Raw genomic sequence first — 24,500 nt, 5'->3', positions numbered from 1 at the left:
ATTTTAGTACAAATCTCCTCTCAGTGGTCCAGCCCAGCAGCGCTCTAGAGGCACTGCAGGCTTTTCCACACTAGAGTCAACAGAGTTACCATGGGGAAAACGTGCCATTCTCTCAGCGTTATCCTCATCCGGATCATGATAGAGAATGGCGATCGCGTCGACCAACTTTATTTTCCTTCTTTTAATCAAAACACTCAACCATTCCCTGTCTATCTTCCCCCGGCCACATTTTATGCCATCGTTCTCCCCGTTCCAAGTGTGACCTAAAGCCCCCGCCCGGCGGCCATTCTGGCGCGGGCCGTCAGCAGACCGCGCGCCGCGGCGGAAACGGCGCGCTGTTATTGTACGGCCGGCGCGCCGATGTCCCAGCTGATATAATCCCTCTCCCGACCCTGGGAAACACCCGCTGAGCAAACAGACACTGCACGGGACGGTCTGGCGCGCCGTGCGTCACACGACGGCCAGGCGTGGGGAGCGGGGCTGGCCTGGAGGGCTGGAGCATGGGGTGCGGGGCTGGCCTGGAGCGCCGGAGCATGGGGGTGCGGGGCTGGCCTGGAGGGCTGGAGCATGGGTGCGGGGCTGGCCTGGAGCACTGGAGCATGCGGCGCGGGGCTGAGCTGGAGCACTGGAGCATGGGGTGCGGGGCTGGCCTGGAGCACTGGAGCATGCGGCGCGGGGCTGAGCTGGAGCACTGGAGCATGGGGTGCGGGGCTGGCCTGGGGCGCTGGAGCATGCGACTGCTTCCTCCCACTCCCACAACCACAGTCCTCCCACCACCAGCACTCCTCCCACCACAGTGGCGGTGTGAGGAGCACCTGCCTGTCTTGTGGCCTTTCAAGGGTGACAGCGCGCAGCCAACGGAGAGAAAGTAATGAGTTTTCAATGCGAGATGACGAGGTTTGAGCAATGGATGAATCCAGTTCCACCCCAAGGGATGCTGCAGGGCATGGTATGGCATGTGGCATGGCATGACATGGTATGAGATGTCATGACATGGCATGAGATGTCATGACGAAGATGGAATGGTGTAAATCGAAATGAAACGACATGACATCATATTGCACTTTGTGGGATGGTTTGGTGCAGCGGGAAGTGATATGGCACGAAAAAATAGTAGCATGATACCGCGTGGCATGGTGTGGCGTGGTGTGGTGTGTAGCGTGGTGTGTTGCGTTTTGTTGCGGTGCCGTGTGGCGTGATGTGGTGTGGTGTGATGTGATGTATCGTGGTGTGGTGTGCGTGTGGAGAGGCTGGAGTGGATTAGAATGGAGTAAGACGAGATTAGATGAGCTGAGTAGAGTTTGAAATAAGGTGAGGAAGGGTGAGGTAAGGTGAGGTGAGCTGAGATGAGGTAAGGTGAATGATGTGAGGTGAGATGAGGTGAGGTGAGTGAGATCAAGTGAGGTGAGGTGATGTGAGGTGAAGTGATGTGAATGAGGTGGGGTGAGGTGAGGTGAAGTGAGGTGGGGTGAGGTGAGGTGGGGTAAGGTAAGCTGAGATGATGAGGTGAGGTGATGTAAGGTTAGGTAAGGTAAGGTGAGATAAAATGAGACGAGATGAGATGAGAAAAGGTGAGGTGAGGTGGGGTGAGGTGAGGTGAAGTGAGGTGAGGTGAGGTGAGGTGAGGTGAAGTGAGCTGAGCTGAGATGAGCTGAGATGAGGTAAGGTGAAGTGAGGTGAGGTGATGTGAGTCGAGGTGAGGTGAGGTGAGGCGAGGCGAGGTCAGGTCAGGTCAGGTCAGGTCAGGTCAGGTCAGGTCAGGTGGGGTGAGGCGAGTTGAGGTGACATGTGCTGTGCGGTGCTGCGCTGTGCTGTGCTGTGGTGCAGCATGGCGTGACACGGCGTTCTGTGATGGGACTCGTCTCCAGCTCCTCTGTTTCGCGGCAGTGACGCCGGACCTCGGGCAGCCCACGGGTCAGCGACCTCCGCGTCGCTCGGTTCAACCACCAGCAAACGGGGATGAATTTAGACCGCCGCAGCGAAACATACATTATACATGACGTCCATGACTTCTAGCTACTAGCCTGCAGCAGCCAGAATTGATCTCTTCTTGTTTGCAAAATTGATCATGCGTTCGGCATTTCAGCTGAATGTTTGACTCTCCCGCCGTCCGGCTCTGAAAATGCCAGCCGTTGCCTTCAACGCTCGCTGACGTAAGCGAGCGCCAGCACAGGAACAAGGCCCCAGAATCCCCAGTGACGCCGGTGGTCGGCTGCCGCTCCGGTCGATCGACGTCATGTCATTATACATTATGTTTATTGTGATTTAGTGATTGACGCCATGGTATACCCCGGTGCGAGGGGTGTGACGCTCGCCCAAGGCGGTCAGGTCAGCAGCCCGACGGCGTGTCCCTCTGGGCCAGGACCACAGACCGTGCCCTCGAATCCGGCCAGCCATAGAAGGCGGCTTGTTAGGCTTAATTGGTCCAGAGGTAAACCCAGAGGTGTTCAAAGCGCCAACAGCCCAACCAGGGTGGGCAGAATCCGCAGTAAAATGTTGACGGTGTCATGAGCTTTGTTTCTTTTGGCCCAACATGGTCATGTTGAACTCATCACACATGCGCCAGTGTCTGACCGTCATAATAGTTCGCTACCATTGTCTGTGCATTTAGTAGCTGGAAGGATTTTGGTGCCTCATTGCATTGATCGCATTATGATTTCAACACGATCCATACAAGCGGCCCCAATTCGTCGAATCCAACGTCGATATGCAGCAGACGGTCACTTCAGTCTCCAGTTCATGGCTCACACTGAAGTGCGTCACCGCTCACCATGATAACGTCAACCCGCGCTTACCGTGATAACGTCACCCCACCCTCACCGTGATGACGTCACCCCGCACTTACCGTGATGACGTCACCCCGGCTGAAGCTGAGCGACTGCGGGTCACTGGCGTCCCTGTGGTCTCGGACGGCGCGTGCTCGGCACCCGTACACCGCCTCTGAAACAGGAGACACGCGCCGCTCTCACACGAGGCCACGGACGGGGCACGCGGCGGCGCCGGAGACGGCAGACAGCCGGACCTCGGCCAGCCCGCACCCCGTGACTGCACACCGACTGCGAGGCGTTGCGGCACAACTGGGAGGTGTCTGGTGTCCGCTGAGGCTGGCTCAGAAGTGAGGCTGGCGAGGACAGCTGCACCGACGGATGAAAGCACCAAAGTCTCATCGCAAGCACGCCGCCCGCAGGCAGCGCGTATCCATGGTAACCGCGAGCCAGCGAATGGATATTTCCGCTATCCTCCCGCGCGCCTACAGCTCTTATCGTATTGTCGTCTGGGTGCTGCAGTGCCAGTGCAAACAGTAACACGGTATCACGCGATCATCACCACGCCCTTGCATCGCACTATCAGCTGCGCGAGCCATCCATAACGCCGGGCGGTCGCTATCTGGTGGCGCCGGTGGCGCCGGTCGTCTCTCCAGTCTCCATTGTCTCTGAACGCCGGCTCGGCTGAGCAGCCGCCTACACACGGGTAAAACCCCGGGCAGTCGCCAGTGACGCGGATGATAAATCACTGTCGGGATCCCACCATAATCCGGCGAGGCGCCGGACCGGGCGGCAGCAGCGCGTCAGACGGCGGCGGATCGAGGCACGCTACTCCGGCGGACGAGTCCACCAGCCAGGAGACCACGTGCGTCGTCAGCAATGACGCTGTTGAATCCAGTTGTTTAATTATATCGGGTACAGATGAAGGTAAATCTTGACGTTCCGCGGGGTGGCCTTTTCCCCCCACCTGGACTCGCCACTGGCAGCACGGGCTACGGCCACCGCTCCCGCCACGTCCACACGCTCATTTCGAGCGAGAAGATGAAGACATCATTCTGGGCCATTTTTCTAATTTAACGCTCCGCGTAGCGACTGTCGAATACTTCAGCCGGTATAACGAATCGCGTAATGGGCGAGAAGGATTTGATTTTTCAGCAAAATGATGGCGCTGCGGATCTGGCAGCACAGATTTGGCAGCCGCGTGGGTTGCATATTGAGAGGGCGGGGATGTGGCGTTATACAGGGCACTTGGATGTGGTATGCCGACACGGATCAACACTGAGATCAGCTGAGCGGTCAAGCACAGTACATGACGCCGGGACCATGAGTTGTCGACCTAACAAAGGTCAACACTGGGACGCTGAGCTGTCGACCTAACAAAGGTCATCACCGGGGCCCTGAGATGTCGACCTTGTAACAAAAGTCTTCATCGGAACCCTGAGACATCGACCTCACAAAAAGGTCAACATCAGGACCCTGAGATGTCAACCTAACGAAAGTCAACATCGAGACCCTGAGCTGCTGACCTACCAGCGGCACTTCGCTTATCACTCGGTCACAAGTAAATGTTTGCTCGCCGGAGCGCCACGCGCCCCGGGCGGCCCCTGAATCCAGCTGACCCGAGCTCCCACCCGGGGCGGCCAACGGCGGCGTCGCCCCGCTGGCGGCCATCTCGCGCCGCCGGCCGGGTCAGGAGGCGCTCCGCTGCCGCCGGCCGCCTCGCCGCCGGGCACATTTGCATGCTGAGGGCGCCGGCTGGATGTGACGGGCTAATCGGCGCCGAAGCGGGCAGGCGGCGAGCTCCCGGCGCGCGAGCGCTGCGGCTTAGCCCGGCCCGGCGCGGGGATCGCACCAGAGGCGGCGGCGCGGCCCGGCCGGAGCGCGGCAGGAGGCGGACGGCGCAGCGAGGACGGGAGCGAGCGTCAGCCGGGGGAGTACCACCGAGACGCTGGTGGCGACTCTATGTAATGCATAATAAACATCGGGCTTGAGCCGCTGGGCGGCGCAGGTCCAGCACGGCGGCGCCCAGCTCCAGCACGATCAGCAGTCAGCTCCAGCGGCGCAGCGGGCGCCTCCGCCCCCCCCCCCCCCTCCGGCCGCCAGCTCGTCGGCCTCCGCCGCGCCGTATCGGCCCATGTTAGCGATCAAAGGCGCTGACGACGGGGTGATCAGGAGGCCCCTTTTGAAGCCTACTGCATTCGGCGCGATCCCAGCGCTCCATTTTCAGCCTGTTTTGTCTTCACGGGCGGTGAGCCGGTACTGATCCGACCCTTGGCAAACATCCCGACCGACACGCTTCGTTTGACTTCAAAATGACAGGTATCAGGGAAAAGCGTTCGCGCGCACGCACGCACACACACACACACACGCATAGACGCACGCAGGCACGTACACACAAACAGGCACACACACACACACACACACACACACACACACACACACACACACACACACACACACACACACACACACACACACACACACAGACGCGCATGCAGTACCTACGCCGTCCAATACAGCCAGTTAGCTATCGTGGTATACCGGCGTATGGACTCTAAGCTAGAGTGAAGAAAATTCAAACAAACAGTCCATGGGTTGGCGATCAGTATGCATAATGGAATGAGACCATGGAAGCCTACACGTTCGACTCAGATGAGGACTGTACAGGCGGTAGGTTGCATGCCTGATCACGTATCGTACAGCGTTGCAATTTCTGAAAGAAAAAGGATTGTTCGGATAACTGTATGTACAAACATTAGAGAGCTTTGCCATGATCTTTATGAAATGGCGCGCAGTTTACGTATGACGGCATATTTTAAAGGGATGGACGAATGCATGCATGCAACGCAATGCATGCAAGGCATGCATGAATGTTAAATGTTGAGCATGCACTCAGCCTTCAGTTCTACTGTAACTCAGACTTCGACAGGCGGACATGCCTCACGTCGACTCTCTTTAAGGTAATCGTTTAAAGTATGATGCGTGTTTTTTGGTTGGTGTATTACCAAACATTGAAGATGAGTCCCACTTACGCCTTTAATCAAATGTGACTACCCAAACTTGCAAGACTTGACGTTGACACATTCTTTTTTAAAAATCATGATTTAATAGTTGCAATTTCTCGCTGAAGCAACGAGTTATTAATCACTTAAGAAACTTCACGCCTGGAAGTGCTGAAGCCAGATGATGCTTGGATAATATGGAGTCTGTAAACTATGTTCAAGAAGCCTCTAATTGTGACAGAATATTTACGCCGGTTGCTGAGGCCGTCGTCTGACATGTCATAAATTTTAAATGGCGCCGGGCGCCCCAAGTTTCCTGTGTGCGCGCTGGCCCAGTGACCTTTCTGGCGAGAGGGCTGCGCAGCTCTCTCGCCCGGACCAGTCTGGCCGGGGCGGGAGGCGGCGGCGGCCGGGCAGAGCGCGAACGCCCCGGTACGCCCGGACCAGTCTGGCCGGGGCAGGAGGCGGCGGCGGCCGGGCAGAGCGCGAATGCCCCAGTACGCCCGGACCAGTCTGGTCGGGGCAGGAGGCGGCGGAGGCCGGGCAGGGCGCGAACACCCCGGTACACCCGGACCAGTCTGGCCGGGGCAGGAGGCGGCGGCGGCCGGGCAGAGCGCGAACGCCCCGGTACGCCCGGACCAGCCTGGCCAGGGCAGGAGACGGCGGCGGTCGCTGGCCAGCCGGGCAACGCCCGAACACCCCGGTACAGCGGGCCTGTCTGAAGGCGGCGATAGCGCGGCAGCCGCTGGACCACTACGGGAGGAGGGGGGGGGGGGGGTCGGTGTGCGGCCGCGGCTGCACCGCTGTCGGCCCACCATGAAGGGAGTGGTGAGCTATCAGCCGGCGCCGGCATGGGTATCCGGCACCTGTGAGTGTAACTAGTGGTATTTGACGGATGATCCGTATGTGGTAGATTGGAAGCACGCAAGAGTGCAAGCTTGTAAAAATACGAATTGAGTGCATCTTGAGATTCACTCTAGCTATAGCTGTTGCAAGCAATCGTTGACTGTTCGTCCGTTGTTTCGGGAGGTACAGCTCCGGCTATATCCATCACTCGGTGACGGTTAACAACCACACCGCTGTAAGTGGGTGAGCATCAGCGCGTAATAGTTTAAATAGATAATTTAGCTGCAGCCTGGTTGCTGAATTGGGCTGCAAAGTGGTAGACAGGCTCTACGGTACCTAAATATACAGTTCCGGATATTGCACATGTTTGAGGTGTCGGCACTTCCGGTATTTCTAATTTAACACTCAGGTGAAGGGCTTACCGATCTGTATGAAATATCAGTTGTCTCTGCATGAGCTTGCGTTCAGCGAGGCGTATTCTGACCAATCAGGGTACCTAGTGCAATATCATAACGTGTCACAGCACATCACAGCTTACGTAACGCGTGGTAAGGCGATCACATGCCGCAAGGGTGCATACATGATTGAAAAATGAAATTTTGCGCATAACGCTCAGCAGAAAAGTGCGCAGCATGAATTAACGAAAGTGCGCGACCGGATTCATCCGAACCTCGCACGGATATCACATCTATGGGAGTGCAAGGCCCTGACCCAAGTCTGTGTGGAAATTGAACATTGAACATTTTCCATTGCACTGCCCGCAGTTGCACATGAAAAGGACTGACATGATAAAACTTGGCTCATGTACTCCCCCTGCCGCACATGTACTCCCCCTGTACTTTCTGCCGTGCCTACGCCTCTGAAGCCCGGCGGCCGCATTCCGGACCAGCATCGGCTGCACACGGCCTCCAGCCTACGCGACCTCGCGCCGCGCGCTCCCCGAGGGCGGCGCCGACTAAGTGTCGCCATAAATCCACCATGTGTGTAAAATGAAAGCCAATATCGTAAAGTTGTGGTGCCGGCGCGTGCCCAGCCCTAGCGCGCGCCGGCGGCGAAAACAACGGCGCGCCAGCCGACGGCGAGCGGGCCGCCACCGGACCACCGGCGTCGTGAGCCAACTGCAAATGATGAGCACTGCTGACAGCGCCGTGCGCCGACTCCGAATGGCGCGGACAAAGCGGCCAAGACGGCAGTGATACGCTGACTGTGGCGGACACGGACCGAGCGGGTTCGAACAGCGGGGGTGCGGCTAACAATGGAGGAAACCGTGGCTCGACAGAGCGGCTCCAAACGGCGGTCATGCAACGAGGGCTATCAGGGCCACACGCAGAGCGACTCTAAAGCGCTTCACGAAAAGCACGAAAGCCCCTAATGAGGCCGCATGGTCCTGCTGGCGGGAACAAAGCGCTGCAGAGTGAGAGATAGACAGTGACCAAAAACTTGAAATTGCGAGTAAATCAAGCGCCCTGGTGGAATTTCTATGATGAAGACGTGAATGTGTCTGTGAGCTGACTATAAATGGCAGACACAGCACGTCTGTAAATGTCAAGGACGGAGCTACACCGGGGGTCTCATCCAGACGAGATTGGCTGAGGGGACCCGAAGAAGCCCTGCCGGGGTGACAGCTCGATCGAAGCTCACCATGGCCTGTGCTGATGACCTGCGCCAAACACCGAGGGGTGAGCTGACTGGTCCGTGCAGACCCCGTCTCCGTTCCCTAGGTTGTCACGAAGCAGTCAGCTGGGTCAGCAGAGGTCCGTGTCAGCCCCACAGTCAGCCGAGTCAGCGGTGGCCCGTGTCAGCCCACAGTTCGCCGAGTCAGCGGTGGTCCGTGTCAGCCCCACAGTCCGCCGAGTCAGCGGTGGTCCGTGTCAGCCACACAGTCCGCCGAGTCAACGGTGGTCCGTGTCAGCCCCACAGTCCGCTGAGTCAGCAGTGGTCCGTGTCAGCCACACAGTTCGCCGGGTCAGCGGTGGTCCGTGTCAGCCACACAGTCCGCCGAGTCAGCGGTGGTCCGTGTCAGCCCCACAGTTCGCCGAGTCAGCGGTGGTCCGTGTCAGCCCCACAGTCAGCCGAGTCAGCGGTGGCCCGTGTCAGCCCACAGTTCGCCGAGTCAGCGGTGGTCCGTGTCAGCCCCACAGTCCGCCGAGTCAGCGGTGGTCCGTGTCAGCCACACAGTCCGCCGAGTCAGCGGTGGTCCGTGTCAGCCACACAGTCCGCCGAGTCAGCAGTGGTCCGTGTCAGCCACACAGTCCGCCGAGTCAGCGGTGGTCCGTGTCAGCCACACAGTCCGCCGAGTCAGCGGTGGTCCGTGTCAGCTCCACAGTTCGCCGAGTCAGCGGTGGTCCGTGTCAGCCACACAGCCCGCCGAGTCAGCGGTGGTCCGTGTCAGCCCCACAGTCAGCCGTGTCAGCGGTGGTCCGTGTCAGCCACAAAGTTCGCCGAGTCAGCGGTGGTCTGTGTCAGCCACACAGTCCGCCGTGTCAGCGGTGGTCCGTGTCAGCCCCACAGTCCACCGAGTCAGCGGTGGTCCGTGTCAGCCCCACAGTCCGCCGAGTCAGCGGTGGTCCGTGTCAGCCTCACAGTCAGCCGTGTCAGCGGTGGTCCGTGTCAGCCCCACAGTCAGCCGAGTCAGCGGTGGTCCGTGTCAGCCCCACAGTCAGCCGAGTCAGCGGCGGTCCGTGTCAGCGACGCCGGCACAACAGCCGACCGCCCAACCCATCGACCCCATCGCGCACAGTAGATCGAGTGTACAAGCAGAGCTCGCGGCCGCAGCCTCGGCAACGCCCCACAACAGAGCGACCGGGCAACGAGGCTGAGCTCGTACCGCGCCACACCGGGCAGCGAGGCTGAGCCTGTACCACGCCACACCGGGCAGCACAGCCGACCTCACACGGAGGGCCGGCACAGCCCTGACAGCACCCAGTGCGCCACAGCCGACAGCGGCGTGGCACGCGGGGCAGACACGGCCGCGTATACTGCGCCGCGGGGGCCGCCAAGCGTCGCTCGTCGCCCGTCGCTCGTCGCTCGTCGGTCGATAAGCATCGCCGCCTGATTGGAGCTCCGGCTGATCGTCGGCATCGACGGCCGCCGCGGACTGCGATTAAATTCCTCGGCGACCGACGGGGGCCGGCCGGTGCGCCGGCACACGCGCCGCGACGGCCGCCATGTCCGGGTCCGAAGTGCGCACAGGCACGTGCCGAGAGCGAGAGCGGGACAGGCGCTCTGAGCACTCGAGCCGTGATGGCGAATCTTGGTTTCCGAGTCTTGGTTTGCGACTGATTTCCGAATCCCGGCGCTCGCGGCAAAGAGCGATGCTGAAGTGACGAGGTGGGAAACAGGGCGCACCTAGCCAGCCGACACCAGGCAGGTAGAAAGGCCCTCTGAAAAAGACGGAGTCGCGCAGCCCTCGGCCGACAGACCGTCAGGCAATTGTCCGCCGGTAACCGGATATTGCGCACAGTACAGCTCCGTCGCACCGCCCAGACTCTGCTGCCTGAGCCCCGGTGATATCAGGGACACCAGTCTGGCGGTGGCAGCGAGACGCAGTGTGTCAGGGCATCTGACCTCGGTCGCTCCCGTGAAAAGCCAAGCCTGACACTGGAGAAGAGTTTTGGGAAGTGCCGGGCGTTCTTTCAGCACATAAACGCGTTTTGTATGCTGCATCAGCCGTACCGCATTTCTTTTCAGCTGGCACAGCGCAGCGCACCCACGCAACGCGAACAACTGTCCTGCCCCGGAAGCCATCCGCCCACACATCCCGCTGGCGTGGCTCGGGCGAGTTCGTCGGGGCCGCCGCGACCGCCGCCCGGCCAGACGGCGCGGCGCCGCCGGCCGGCACCACGTGACCGGTGACGTCACTGCAGATCGACGCCGGCGGGCGGGCGGGCGCCCCTGCCCCCCCCCCCCCCCAGCCGTCACGCGAGGCTCACGGCAGGCTGGCCTAGATGCGGAGGGTAGGAAGGGGTGGGGGAGGGGGGGGGGCGTGGGTAGGCCATGTTCCGCGAACTATGCACGCATGCGGATCGAGCGCAGCCTGGTTCAGTCGCCACTTCTCACCGCAGTGTATGGCAGTCGCAGATCTGATTGCTTAGTCAGGTGCTAAAACTTCACCAGGTGGCAAACAAGCACCAGTAATTGCCGTCCGGCACATGTAAATTTGAGCACGCATTAATTCGGAGAACAAGCATGAAAAGCTATAGACCAAAAGCATCGGATGTCCTTGCTCACATTGGTCGAAACATTACCTTGGTTCAGCCGCTTCCCTGACTCAAACGAGTTTACAAGATGAGGAGAATGAAGGTCTGTGCAAAAAAAAGAAAGAACTAGGTCTCCTACTGCTGGTATTTTGTATCCTTTTTTCATATGCATATCCAAATTTCCATTGTTCTTTCAGTTTGTTACCTTTGTTAGCGTCCCAGAAGTCTGTGAGCGCAAAGGAAAAATAGAGAACAGATAGAGTGGGAGAGAAAATGTAGAACTGAGAGCAAAAAAGAAATAATGGCAGAATTCCGGCGAGGAAGCCTGAAAAACAAGGATTGAAGAGCATACAGAAACAACAGCAGAAACGAGGAGCGGGGTAGCGAAAATCAGAAGCAGAAGCTGCACTGCAGTCAGCCGCCACACAGCCGACCCGTTTGAGGTCTGCTGCTGACCCGCCGATGGCTGAAGAGCCGGCCGCCTGTCTGGTCCGGCTGCCACGGTCCCCCCCCCCTGCCACCACCCCAGGCGCGGCACGGCGCGGCGCCGGTCACCCCGGCAGACCAGGACGCCTGGCTACAGCACGGCTTGGCCGGCGTCAGGTCAGGTCAGGTTACGGCTCATCTGGCGTAAGGTCAGGTCAGGTCACGGCTTGGCCGGTGTCAGGTCAGATCAGAACATAGCTCGGCCCCTAGCTTAGCTCCCAGCCTAGCCCAGCTTAGTTCGGGCCCTAACAGAGCCAGGTCAGGCCACGGTTCGGCCGGCGTCAGGTCAGGTCACGGCTTGGCCGGCGTCGGGTCAGGTCAGGTCACGGCTCGCCGAAGAGCCTGCGGCAGCCGCTACACCCGTCGCACACAGTTCTACGCGCTGAGACAGAGCTGAGACAGCATTCTCCATTAGCTCCGGATTGATTCCGCCAGTCACCACTCGGGGTTTTGTGTGACAGAAAATCGTTACCGATAGCTAGCCTGTGGAACGCACACGGCCCGATACACGGACCCGAGCCTGTCCCTCAGTAATTGCGAGCTCCGGGCTTTGGGAAAAACATCGATTGGAAGCAATCAAAGAGTCCACAACGCTAGATTATTACCTGCTGTTTTCAGCGCGCCTTAGGTTTTTACCAATAAGGCATAAGAGAAAACAAGGAAACGAATGCCTTGAGGCTCGCAGTTACCGATTTCTACGGAATCCCATCAAGACTGGCGTGGAGCCCGAAGTCGTACCGTTGGTCACAAAAACTGCCCATACCTTTGTGCGTGGCTTTTATATCTGTTGGCTTTGTGCAGGGTATTCTACGAGCCCAGACTCTATCAACCGAGCCAAAAAGCTCGCCATCACTTGGAAGGGTTTTCCTGAAAATATTTCCCACGGCGCAACGGACTTCTTCGCACCACCGCACATAAAATGTGCTAATATTCTGTCGCGACGGAGATTCTAATGCTTGTTTTCAGTCACTCTGACAAGGCTGAAAAAGACAAACTCCACACGGAGCATGGACAAAAAACGCATTCTGAAACTGGTAAGTATTGCAGTACGTGCAGTGCACGCCGTCAAAGAACGTGCTATCATCCCCTCCACTGCCTTAAAAGATGTCTTGCACTTGACAGCAAATGTATCAGACCGCTCACACCTCCAAATCCTGTCCCCATACCAGCTTCTCCAGTATAGCGGTGGGCCCGTTAACCGATAGAGCACTCAGGCTGTTGAAATTCCAAACTACAGCCCAAGGGAGCAACGCAGCTCCAGCGGGAACTTCTCCTAGTTAGGAGCTTGTTCTGTCAATTTGAGAAAGTACACATGATCAAAGCAAAGATTCCGCCGGGCGCCTGCGGAGTTTGGCAAAGTTTTCAGCCCGTAACTGAATTCCCCGAGTAGGACTTATCGAAAGCTATTTCTCGGCGAACGGAGCATCCATTCACAACGCGATGGCCCATTTGGCGTCCAGAAACCGATTGGCACGTAACGGTGCCGAAAAAATGTGCTCTGCAGGCTACATGAGCAGCACATAAAGGGATGGACATAGATGAAAAGTTGGTCACTACAGGGCCGGGTGGCAAGCAGCTTGATATGAACGTTTTATTCGTTAAACGGCTGGATGTAGAGGTTAATGGAAAGCAAGGGCAACAACTTCGATAAACGGGAGGTTCTCATTCAACGGCGGCGAAGCGAAAGGCTTGAAATGCAAATTTAGCCAGCCAATATGCGCATCCTTCGCCTGCTAGAGCTTTGACTGCACCGCCTTTCCGGTCGAAGTTAGAAACGTCCATTTTACATTCAACGCCGACACTTTCGCCCTGGTTCCGCGCATAAAAAGACGACGAAAACAGCATCTCGCCCCAGCAGAAACCAACGCAGCCATCCATAAACCGTTATTTGCGCAAAGAGCAAATTTGCAGAGCCTATGCAGCAGAGGGTAGCGATCAGACAGAGAGCTGCGAGCGAAGAGTGCATTAAATTATGCACAGCAGAGAAGATGGCACGGCAGGGCAGACGCAGACAGCGAAGCGCCGGCCTGCATCTACGCAAGCAGAGTTGCGAGCCGCCCTGCTGGACAGGTAGGTGCCTCTCCAGCTACTCCAGCACAGTCATCAGCAGCGCGGTCTGCCGGCCATTTAGGCGGGATTATGGTGATGGTGGCGAGGGAGGGGTAGCATCACGATGGCAGAGGGAAAGTTGGGACGCTTCATAACTGCTATAGTTCCCTTTAGTGCGTCACGTGGGTGGAAATCGATCAAGATTTCCGTTTGAGCATCAAAAGTACGTGCCCTGAGCCCATCCCATCCAAGCAAATTTAAAGGGAATGAACCACATCCGAAGATATTGAGGCAAGCGTCAGATGTCATGAAATAAGCTCACATGTAACTATTGGCTATGACGTCAGTGTCGCTGCCAAACTGGCCCTGTCAGATTTGCCAACGTAATGGACGGGCCCACTCACTTGTAGTACTTTGACTCGCCGAAAGGTGGTGTGTTTAATGGGAGCTCTTGTTTATTTTCCGTGATTGTACATTTCTTCTTACATCCACATATTCGGTTTTGGCGCGTTTCTGAAGTTATTCAGCTGCCAGTCTTCTTTCCGTCGTATCAACTCGTAGCAACTCGTACCACTATCCAAAATCCTGTATTGTGTAGCATAAAACGTGATAGGTGTTCAAAACTTGCACTCAAGGCATTAAATTGACAGAAGGCCAACTGGTGTCCCTTGATGCTGGATCGTTAATGTGCATTGCTATTTAATGCGTGTCGTGCTGACGTACGCCTGACACGAATGATTCGGCGAGCATAATTGTTTCGTCTTTTAACACTACAAAATCATTGAGATAACGTTATTCGCGTGAAGTTTCTATGACATTATTTATGCCTGAGTGACTTTGCAATAGTCCACGTGAAATAGTCCGCATAACTTGGAGGGTGTCCAGGCCAGAAACAACAGTATTTTGAGTCTTAAAAAGAGCATGACTGTGAACTGTTCTGAATGATCTTTGAATGACTATCTCAGATCACAGCTCAATACAAACGTCGAACAAACGTCAATACAACTTTAACAAAACATGAGCGCGTGGGATTTGTCAAAATCAATGAACCCTTATATTTTTTATCCATGTCATCGGCAAAGTCATTTCGCTCCCGTCATGGAGGCGGCCTTCTTGGACTGTACCTGGGAACCGGCACTGGAAGCCAGACATCTATTTCAGTACGGACAAGTTTCCACATCACAAGAAAGGCAAACTGCGCTTCGATGATATCGCGTTCAAATCAGCCGATAGGGCGTAATGGAGCGGAGCAGTTTAAATTATTTCATCGCAAGGCCGGATCCTATTCACATCAACAGCCCGGCGGGAAGCGTTGACTCAATAAAGCTTCGGAAATTGCCGAACGCCTTCGATTTTCATTCCAGATCCGCCTAGTATCACAATGCCGAGTTAGATTGAAAGCCGGCCTACGACGGTATAGCGGCAATGTGAGCATCGGCACCCTGAAAAGATCGCAGACTTGTTCTATACGGAGCTGAACATCGCGCTGCACCACCTCGGTAACAAACAGCACCTGCAGGTTTTCTGGGGGCAGTAAGTTTGACTGTCGTCCCTAGCACGCCGCCAAGCCCAGGCCGGCTCAAGTTAACCCAACGTTTGCGACCTTAATCACTGGAGCCCTGTCAGACGAGCCGGAAGCCTCCAAAGGTCTCCAGAAATCAGCGCCGCCGGTCCTCCAGATGAGTCTCATTTGAGCTTCGACGCCAGGTCGGCGCGACACCGCGGGATGCTCGCGGACCAGGACAGTGCGTTGACCGGCGGGCGAAGAGCAACGCGCGCACCTGGTCCCTCGGCCGGCAAAAGTGCCCGAAAATGTCGCACGTGACGCCGCTCCCTAGGAAGATATCACCACATGCTTCGGCTCCGTCAGCAGCCCTGGACGCCTGCGGTATTACAGCTACACAGGTCCTTGCCTAAACTTCTGCACTCTGTCCATGTGCTGGGGGTGCTCCCGGATATCTGTTATCTTCACGTGCCGCTGCAAGCTAATAGATCAATCATGCACCCTGTCATCCGTGGAGGGGAAATGCTACGTCCCTCCATCCGTCTGCCACAGTTGACCTTGCTTTGGTAAATAACTCAACAATAACACTAATACAACAGCAGGCCGCGGTGAGAAAGTAATTTTCTTTTCCTAGTAGTAATTTAAAAAAGCAATTTTCCTTTGTTTCCGCTGAGAAGACAATTTTTCTTCACTTTTCTTGCCCCAGTAAACAGGTCATCCCACCACCATCTGTATGGAGGTTGACGAGTCACAGACTCATGGGCCCGCCGCGTAAAGAAGCGATAGCAGCCGCAGCAGCTGTCCCTCTAAAGAGGCGAGTCGGGAATACGTCGGCAAAACATTACCGGGAAGGGGAAGGGCTAGGGCCCGATTCTCCGACCTAAGCCTTCATCACAACTTCGCCATAGCTGGTTTTCGAAATTCGAGCATTGTTCAACTACCGCACTGACAAGACGACAATGACACGGGCGCAGCGACAACGACAAGACATCCCTCCGCAACCTTACAGCGGGGCAGTCCCCTCGAGCCTCTGCCTGCCCGTCTTGAGGTCAGAAGCCTATACTTTGCAGCTGGCTCCCACGATGCGGAAGAGTCCACTCCCGCCATACATCCGTCTCTGTCGGGCTCAGCCCCAGCACTCTCCCTGCTTCCGACATCGTCCTCGCTGCCCGGCGCATGAGATGCGGAAATCCCTCATTATGCTTTTGCTTATTCAAAATTCGTTTCGCTGCTAAGATTCTAAGTGTCGCTGTCGTTATTGTAGCCCCTGCAAAGCAAGCAGCTGCTGAGGCTGCATGGCGTCGTCTGCCTCTCACTCTGTTAGGAAGAGCGAGCACATGCTTTTAAGCGTCATAACCTCCTCGCTCACTGAAATAAAACAAATTGGAAGACCGTCGGCAGCGATTCTCGAGCCTACAAACTTTCAGTTTTGGACAGACGTCTTGTCGCCGCCGCGGGAACGCCCTGGACGCCGTCGCCACCGCTGGGTGGCGGGCCTTCCCCGGAAGGCCGACTTCCACGTCCCGCCGCATCGCCACACGGTCCCGCCCCCCTCCCCCCGCCCCCCGCCCCCCGCCCGCCGCCCGCCGCCCGCCGCCCGCCGCCCGCCGCCCGCCGCTCGTTGCATGGCGGTCGGCGCAGCCCGGTTTATTGGCCCCGGGCAGATGACACGGCTTGGTTTGATGACCTCTGTGACCGGGCCCTGACGCCGGCGACGGTCGATGCCGGACAACCTGACCGGCCGGCGCTGTGTGGGAGGGGTCGAGGGGCCAGCCAGACCGACCGGTGCTGTGTGGGAGGGGCAGAGGGCCCAGCCGAACCGACCGGCGCTGTGTGGGAGGGGCAGAGGAGCCAGCCTGAACAACCGGCGCTGTGTGGGAGGGGCAGAGGGCCCAGCCGAACCGACCGGCGCTATGCGAGAGGAGATGAGGGGCCAGCCGGCAAGGGGACACGCCTGCCCGCAGTAAGACAGCATCTCATATTTTAATATTCTTGTTTGTATTCGTCTATATGTATTTTCAACCGAACACATCTAGTCAGGTGCATATCAATACATGACATTAGTTTAGCAAAGGTAGAGGGGCACGCACCCGGGTACTGCTATGTCCGTACTCTCCTACGGGAGGATGTGCGGGAAGGAAGGGCTAGAGCGGTGACGAAAACAGGGACGGATAGCCAAGCTTGGTTGAGATATGCATATGGCTGAGAGAACATAATTGGAATGAGATTGGGGAAAAGTACATGAAAGGATGAGGGAGCTCAGAAAGCGGAAAACCGAATAAGGCACGACAATGACAACTGATGCGATGGTGTCCACCAAACTGGAACGAAAAAGCCCATGAGCACGTGCTAAACACAAGTTTGCTTGCGCGTGGCAGGCCATAACGACCAAAACCCCGTCACAGACGGCGTTTTGCCTATGTCTACGTCACACGTCACGCAGTTCTGATCCAGACGGGCACCATGTAGAACCCGCCACGATTGGCCCGTGCCTAATCATCACCGTCGAGACCGGTTCCAGCACAGCCAACGTCGCGAGGAATTTCTAACGACGCCCGCCCCCGCAACTAATTGACAAATTAACGCCGGGTAGCCGCCTGAGTCGGCGCCCTCCAAATTGCCCCGGCCTCGGCCGTGTTTACACGCACATGTGGCCGGCTGAGCCTAATCAAAGGCGTCGGCTCTGCCAGGTAGGCAAACAGTCAAATTGCGCCACTAAGCCGCGTCAGCAGCCGTCGTGTTGACTTAAGAAAATGCAATATTCGTGCGGGAGGCCGGGCGTGACGGGGGCACGAGGCCGCGGGGACGCCGCGGCGCTCAGCTGCCGGGACAACACACAACACGACCCCGGCGGTAGAAGTGCCGCAAACTGAGACGAACTTGCGTGATCGGAAACTGCGCGAAAGCAGCATGCAGCGCCTCAAGGCCAATCACGGCACAGCTCACGAAACTGGACGGGAAGTGTCCTCATGGGTTATAGACAGGGTTGATGGGTCCTCATGGGTTATAGACAGCGTTTTAAACGGCGCATAAATGTGGATTTGCCACTCGTACATCACGTGCCTCACTTTCAAACCGCTTTTCACCTGCTATCCATTGCCGAGATTAAGGCGGAATTCGTGTGTCATCGTGGTCATTGTCTCAAAGCGTCGCATGAAGCTTTTTACACAGGACTGTCTAAATCATGCTTAAGCACGGTCTTGAGAAAGGCATCTACACATCTGGACATGAAATTTGTATCTGCAGTCGGGTAGCGAATCACGACTGGATTCACATGTTCTTGGCTGTGTTCATAAAGGTTGTGGAAACCCTCATGAAAAACCAAGGTCTACAAATAGGTCCCCTCTTCAATGAGGTTGGATGATTGCTTTAACACAGGGTACAGCACATTAATGGAAGCAATTTAGATTCAGGTCGAGTTAAAAGTCATTCGCGGTTGCTTGTTTCTTAATTTGCAGGGCTTGATTAAGCGCATGCCACAGAGAACCAATGACGCGAGAATCTCCCCGCGACAATGATAAAAACCACCATGAAAGCCAGGAGTGCATAGGCAGAAGCCAAACATGGCCACTCACAAAGGCAGCGATGGACAGGAGAAATAAACAACAATTACAGTGAAAAACTCCGTAGATTGCTTTTGAAGCATTCTAGTCAGTTACGATGTTGAAAGGTTCTCCGTAGATTGCTTTTGAAGCATCCTAGTCAGTTACGATGCTGAAAGGTTATCGCCTCACATTGTCACGAAACAATTCGCCGCGCTTGACGCAGACACAACTACTGTGCTATCGCCTCCAGGAGCAAGGACAGGCAGGGATACCGAACACAGCCGCAGCGGACAAGCAGGAATACCGGACACGACCGCAGAGGACAGGCAGGAATACCGGACACGCGGCAGCGGACAGGCAGGGATACCGAACACGACCACAGCGGACAGGCAGGAATACCGAACACGAACGCAGCGGACAGGCAGGAATACCGAACACGAACGCAGCGGACAGGCAGGAATGCCGAACACGAACGCAGCGGACGGGCAGTAATAGCGGACACCGCCGCAGCAGACAGGCAGGGATACTGAGCATGCTGGGAGGGAGATGGACCGTTCATGAGGCGGGGCGAATGCCATCAGCGCCCACTGACGTCATCGCACGGCCTGACAAAGACCGACCGCTTCAGAGAGGTCGATGAACGAAGCTACATAAATGACTCATTATGACGCCGTAAACGACCCATTCATGCGACCCGGATGGTTATCAGCGACGCGCTACAATATATACGTCGGCTGGTCGAGGGTAGCTAAATTTCGGCGAATGTTACATGGAGTGACGGGCGGAAATTAGATCTTTGAAGCGGCTGTCCACCTCTCTAAAAGTCGGGCGAAATAATGTTAAGGAAAGATCAGGACGTTGGGGTTCAGATCGTTTTTCTCTCCGCCCCTTCATTTCGTCTCAACCTTATCCAAATTTCTCTTCACTTTCCTCGCTTTCTTTCTTTTGTGATGTTTTCCATGTGACTTAAGCACCCTTTGTTTTATTATCACCTTCTTTCTCTATATCCTCTTCCCCCCCCCCTCTCTCTCTCTCTCTCTCTCTCTCTCTCTCTCTCTCTCTCTCTCTCTCTCTCTCTCTCTCTCTCTCTCTCTCTCTCTCTCTCTCTCTCTCTCTCTCTCTCTCTCTCTCTCTCGCGCGCGCGCGCGCTTGCTCTCCGTCTCTCTATAACACAAATCAAGGCGCATCAAGACAGCGGCGGTTGTTCGTAGCTTTCGATGGGGCATCATCCATATCTATTTTTCCCAGGTGTCATCTGGAGCTTTCAAACCTACGCACCTCGCTTTAATCGGAAAACCACGATCAACCCGAAAGCGCCAAAGTTCGGTGCGCCATTTATCGTGCCGGTGAGTCACAATAGCTGAGACACCGGGGATTTCCAGAGCCATTTATCTCCGAGTTGGATAGTTGCTCTATTTTGCCAGGCGACAAATTGACACGCTTGTCTCGGGGATCGCCCGAAACTCGGGGATCGTCCGAGAAAGAGGGCGCTGGTGTCGGCACGTGCTGTGCTCACCAGCGAGCGGAGACGGCCTCTGTGTCAGAGCACCGTCCGCGTGACAATGGCTGACACGCGCCGACTGCCCAGGACACATTGATATTGTGAACCCGGGAGAAACACATCCAAACCAAGTCATCCATTCCACTTCTGTGCGCTCTCCGTCCGAGAAACGTCATAACGATATTACACGGACGGAAAAACACTGCGGATGGAGAAGAACGCATAACTGATTTTGTTTTGCGACAATCAACGTGGCCACTTCAACCACCAGCCTGAGGACGGAGAGGACTGAGAGTGACTGAGACTGGGCGGACTGAGAGGCAACGACCTCGCTGCCAGCCGGCTGTATGCCTGCGTTCTCCGTCCAGCGCGGAGGAGGGCGGAGGGGCGACACACTCCCCCTGCCGGACCGATATTACCTCAGGCGGCATCCGCCCGCGCCGAAGACAGCGCCGCGGAGGTGACGGGCTAGGGCAGGCCTGACAACGCCAGCCAATAACCGAATGTCAGAACAGCTCACACTGCACGCGGACAGCGCGAGCAATAACAAACTGCCAGTCGGGGGCGTCCTAGCGCGAAATGAGGCCTGACGGGCCTTTACGTGCCCGGCGAGCTCTTCCCACGACGCGCGGGCACCATTCCGGGCGTGACGATGACTACGGCGCGGGTCTGAACGGGTCTGAGCGGGTCCGAGCGGGTCCAAGCGGGTCAGAGCGGATTGGAGCCAATCAGAGCGGGTTAGGGCGGGTACGAGAGGGTCCGAGTGGGTCCGAGTGGGTCAGAGCGGGTCTGAGCGGGTCAGAGCGGGTTAGAGCGGGTCAGAGCGGATCGGAGCCAATCAGAGCGGGTCAGGGCGGGTCCGAGCGAGTTCGAGTGGGTCAGAGCGGGTCAGAGCGGGTCAGAGCGGATCAGAGCGGATCGGAGCCAATCAGAGTGGGTCAGAGCGGGTCAGAGAGGGACGGGCGGCACGGAGGCGCCGGCCGCCGGGGCGCCCCAGTCGCTGGCCCGCCTCTGAGGCACGCATCCGCAGATTTGGCATGATGGACGGCCACTTACACGGCCGGCGAACTCCGCCGCAGCGTCCGAGCAGACCCGGCACGTGCTGAGCAGCGGCTGCTCGCACACCGACCGTGCGTGCCCGGATTTAATCAAATGCTATCATGCAGGACAGAGGTATGATGCTAAAATTTCCACCACTGGAAAGTGCGGCTAGCATTATATACCACCGCTGCTGGAACGTCTACTGTGCTACATTCAAGCGGCTGTCAATGTTTCAATCTCAACTTCAGTCTTTCGCTCAGTAGGAGTATTCGTTATATCTCTCAGTCCTCAATCGACGTCTTCGACCACCTCCACGACTCCAGTTGTTATCTGATGACGCCCTTTTCAGGAGCCGAAACCTAACCACACGACGCCAGCGGTCATGCCCCGTCCGCTCCCAGAGTCGGAGCCGGAGCCGGAGCCGGTGTGCTGCCCTGTCCGCTCCCAGAGTCGGAGCCGGAGCCGGTGGTCCTGTCCTGACCGTTCCCAGAGCCGGAGCTGGAGTCTTGTCCTGTCCGCTTTCAGAGCCGGAGCAGAGCTCCTGCCCTGTCCGCTCCCAGAGCCGCAGCCGGAGTCCTGCCCTGTCCGCTCCCAGAGCCGCAGCCGGAGTCCTGCCCTGTCCGCTCCCAGAGCCGGAGCCGGTGTTCTGCCCTGTCTTCTCCCAGCTCAGCTCCCAGAGCCAGAGCCGGGGCTCCGCCGCGTCCGGTCCCGGCAGCGCAGAGCGGAGACGGCCGCGGCTGAGCGGCACGCAGCGTGCGACTGCATATTTGTAGGCAGCCGGGGCCCGATAAGCCCCGTTAATCTGCCGGTATATGGCTCCCACGACGACGGCCAATACCGGCCGGCGTATCAGGCCCGCTATCTATCTTACGGATCAGCAGCCGGCCTGCTCTATGGGAAATCAATTGCGGTTGGACGGCGCCGGAAGCGTTGCTGCGGCTTCCTCCCCGCGAGAGCGCCAGCGCCGCCGGGCATCTGGTCAGTGCCACCGACACACAGGGGCCTGCTATTGACCGGCGCTGTCGACACTGCAGTGCGCCAGACCTCGGACATCCCGCGCCAACACCGGGCACGCGGCGCTGCACGGGCACGGCTGAGCGGCGTCTGGGTGACGCACGAGCACTCGTGGCGAGACGGAAACTGTTGTTGGCGTGTTTGGACGTAGGGAATTCGTGGTACGTTGTCATCTGGAAAAGGCTGGCAGTGTCTCCTTCTTCGAACGCTGCTGGCGCAGGACGGTGTCGTTTAGCGCAGGACGGCGCAGGACGGTGTTGCTTAGCGCAGGACGGCACAGGACGGTATCGCTTAGCGCAAGACGGCGCAGGACGGTGCCGCTTAGCTTCGCGCCAGGTGTTTTTGGCAGATTGACACTCTTATTGACAGCTGTTGATGTATCACTATCAGTGAATTCGGTATTACCTTTAAGATGCGTTTAATACACCATCTTCTGAAGAAAGGCATCTAGTATCCTCGACGTTGATTATCACTTGGAAATCAAGCAAGATACCTGTCGCTTGTTTGAAATGCACCTTAAAGGAGAATCAACTGGTCCTGGAATGGCCTCAACCAGATTAGATTCTGTTCTGCTCAATGTCGGGACAGCTCAAATATATATCAACTTACTGGAATCCCTTATAGCTGAACAGAACATCTGTGAACGCTACTGCATCCCCAGCATGACAACATCTGCGGCCTGGTAGCCATCAAACTATTTGTATAATGTAAGGCTACGCGCAAAAAGCAAACATTCAGGGCGCCTTCACCCTATCCAACCGGGGACACCAAATCGTTCCGACATCGTCTGCAAAAGTTTGCGCAGGGCGCCTGCTCCCCTCCTTTCCCTACCGTTTCGCTCGGGCCGCTTTAAATCAATGGCGCGTCTGTCCGCGGGCTGCTGGGGGAGATTAAATTTTAATTCAATTGGACACATCCCGACAGTGCACGTCTCTCCGCAGGCCGGCCGGTACGCGGCCTCTGCAGCTGACGCCTCAGCCCGGCCCCCCGTCAATTTGGATGATTGGCGGATTCAATTTCCGTGACCATTGTGGTCTGCCTGTTCTTTTTGGCGGCAGACGTGCGGCAATTGGCGCGGTTTTAGAGTCTCTCCGATGGAAACTCGTTCGTACCCGGGGCGTGCCGATCTGTCCAACGGCCGCGAGCGGCATTTGGTAATCACGCAACACTAGTGGTGCAGCCGGGACAGCGAGCCGCAGAGGTGGCTAGTAGGACCGCGGAGCTGCCTAGTAGGAGCGGGCAGGGCCTAGTAGGACCGCAGAGGCACCTAGTATGACCGTGGGGGGTGGCCTGGTGGGAACGGGGAGGTGCCTAGTAGGACCGGAGAGACCCCTTGGTAGGACCGCAAGGTGCCTAAGACCGCGAAAGTGCCATAGTAAAAGCGGGAATGTGCCTACCAGAAACCGCGGAAGTGCCTAGTATGAACGGGGAATTCCTGGTAGAATCGCGGAGGTACCTAGTAGGACCGCGAAAGTGCCTAGTAGGACTACAGAGATGTCTCGTAGGACCGCCGCCCGCCAACGCTGGCACGCCCAGTGCTGCAGCAACACAGCTGGAAAATGGTTATAATATACACCAAACTAGTGTCTGATCTTATTCAAATTCAGCAACAAATAAAAACATTACCTCAGCTCTCTGGAAACCAAGTTTGATGTCAACCCTTGGCTTATAAAACAATCGCTGATAGTATTTGATGCGATCCTGATGATTTGAAGTGGTGAATCAATACAGAAGCAAACTGAATCGGCAACAGGCCATGACACGCAGATAATGACTCCAAGAACGACTAGAAAGTACGATAAAAATACATAACAGTACTGAATGTCATCATCGCTTGCAGCTAATGGCAACTTCGCTGGCGCTGGTGCTAAAATGCACCAAATATCATCGGAAGAATGAAGAAGACCTACTACAAAATAATGTATTTGTGAGTGCACGACATCGGGAAAGGGCAACAAAGCTCGCTTATATATTTGCGCTATGCTGAGACTTAAGTATTGCATGCACCTGCAATTCCTCTATGAACGTTTGGTGTTTCGGATTGTGGATATGTCCTTCGCACACAGCAGCAGAACCCAGAACGTCGTACTAAATGGACCGTGGTGCAGATCATTTGCAAATGCTCTGAAACTTTTCACAGCTCTTCCATGGGACATCACCAATTTCTGAAATTCTGACCGTGTTGTCATATGATTCACATTGGAAACATTGATTGTGATGCGAATCACACCGATCTTAATCATGATTTTGAACGCGCATTGCTTCACTCAGAACCAGAGTCGGATTCAGTCATGACAATTCATTGGACTGATTCGAATCAACATCTAGGAAGCACTATTGAATCGAATCTCCATTCGTCGGCTCCCAAATATTTTGAGTCAGAGCTGCTTTGATTCATGCGAAGATGAATCAGTGCAGTATAAGAGGGAGAGAGAGAAGAGAGAGAGAGAGAGAGAGAGAGAAGAGAGAGAGAGAGAGAGAGAGAGAGAGAGAGAGAGAGAGAGAAGGAGAGAGATAAAGAGAAAGAGAGAGAGAGAGAGATAGAGGA

General features: G+C 56.5%; 1 protein-coding gene across 1 annotated transcript in view; it reads right to left on the bottom strand.

The window, feature by feature from the left end:
• LOC119095139 (intersectin-2) overlaps positions 1-24,500 on the bottom strand; it is a 151,655-nt gene that overhangs the window by 50,353 nt on the left and 76,802 nt on the right. Inside the window, exon 5 of the mRNA XM_037218022.1 lies at positions 2,846-2,940. Coding sequence (XP_037073917.1) covers positions 2,846-2,940 — 95 coding nt within the window. The remainder of the gene's footprint in view (positions 1-2,845; positions 2,941-24,500) is intronic.

The sequence above is a fragment of the Pollicipes pollicipes genome, unplaced genomic scaffold (assembly GCF_011947565.3).
Source record: "Pollicipes pollicipes isolate AB1234 unplaced genomic scaffold, Ppol_2.1 Scaffold_4219;HRSCAF=4965_pilon_pilon_pilon, whole genome shotgun sequence".
Taxonomy (NCBI): domain Eukaryota; kingdom Metazoa; phylum Arthropoda; class Thecostraca; order Pollicipedomorpha; family Pollicipedidae; genus Pollicipes; species Pollicipes pollicipes.
Note: the sequence above shows the minus strand (reverse complement) of the source record. Positions and strands in the feature narration are given on the sequence as shown.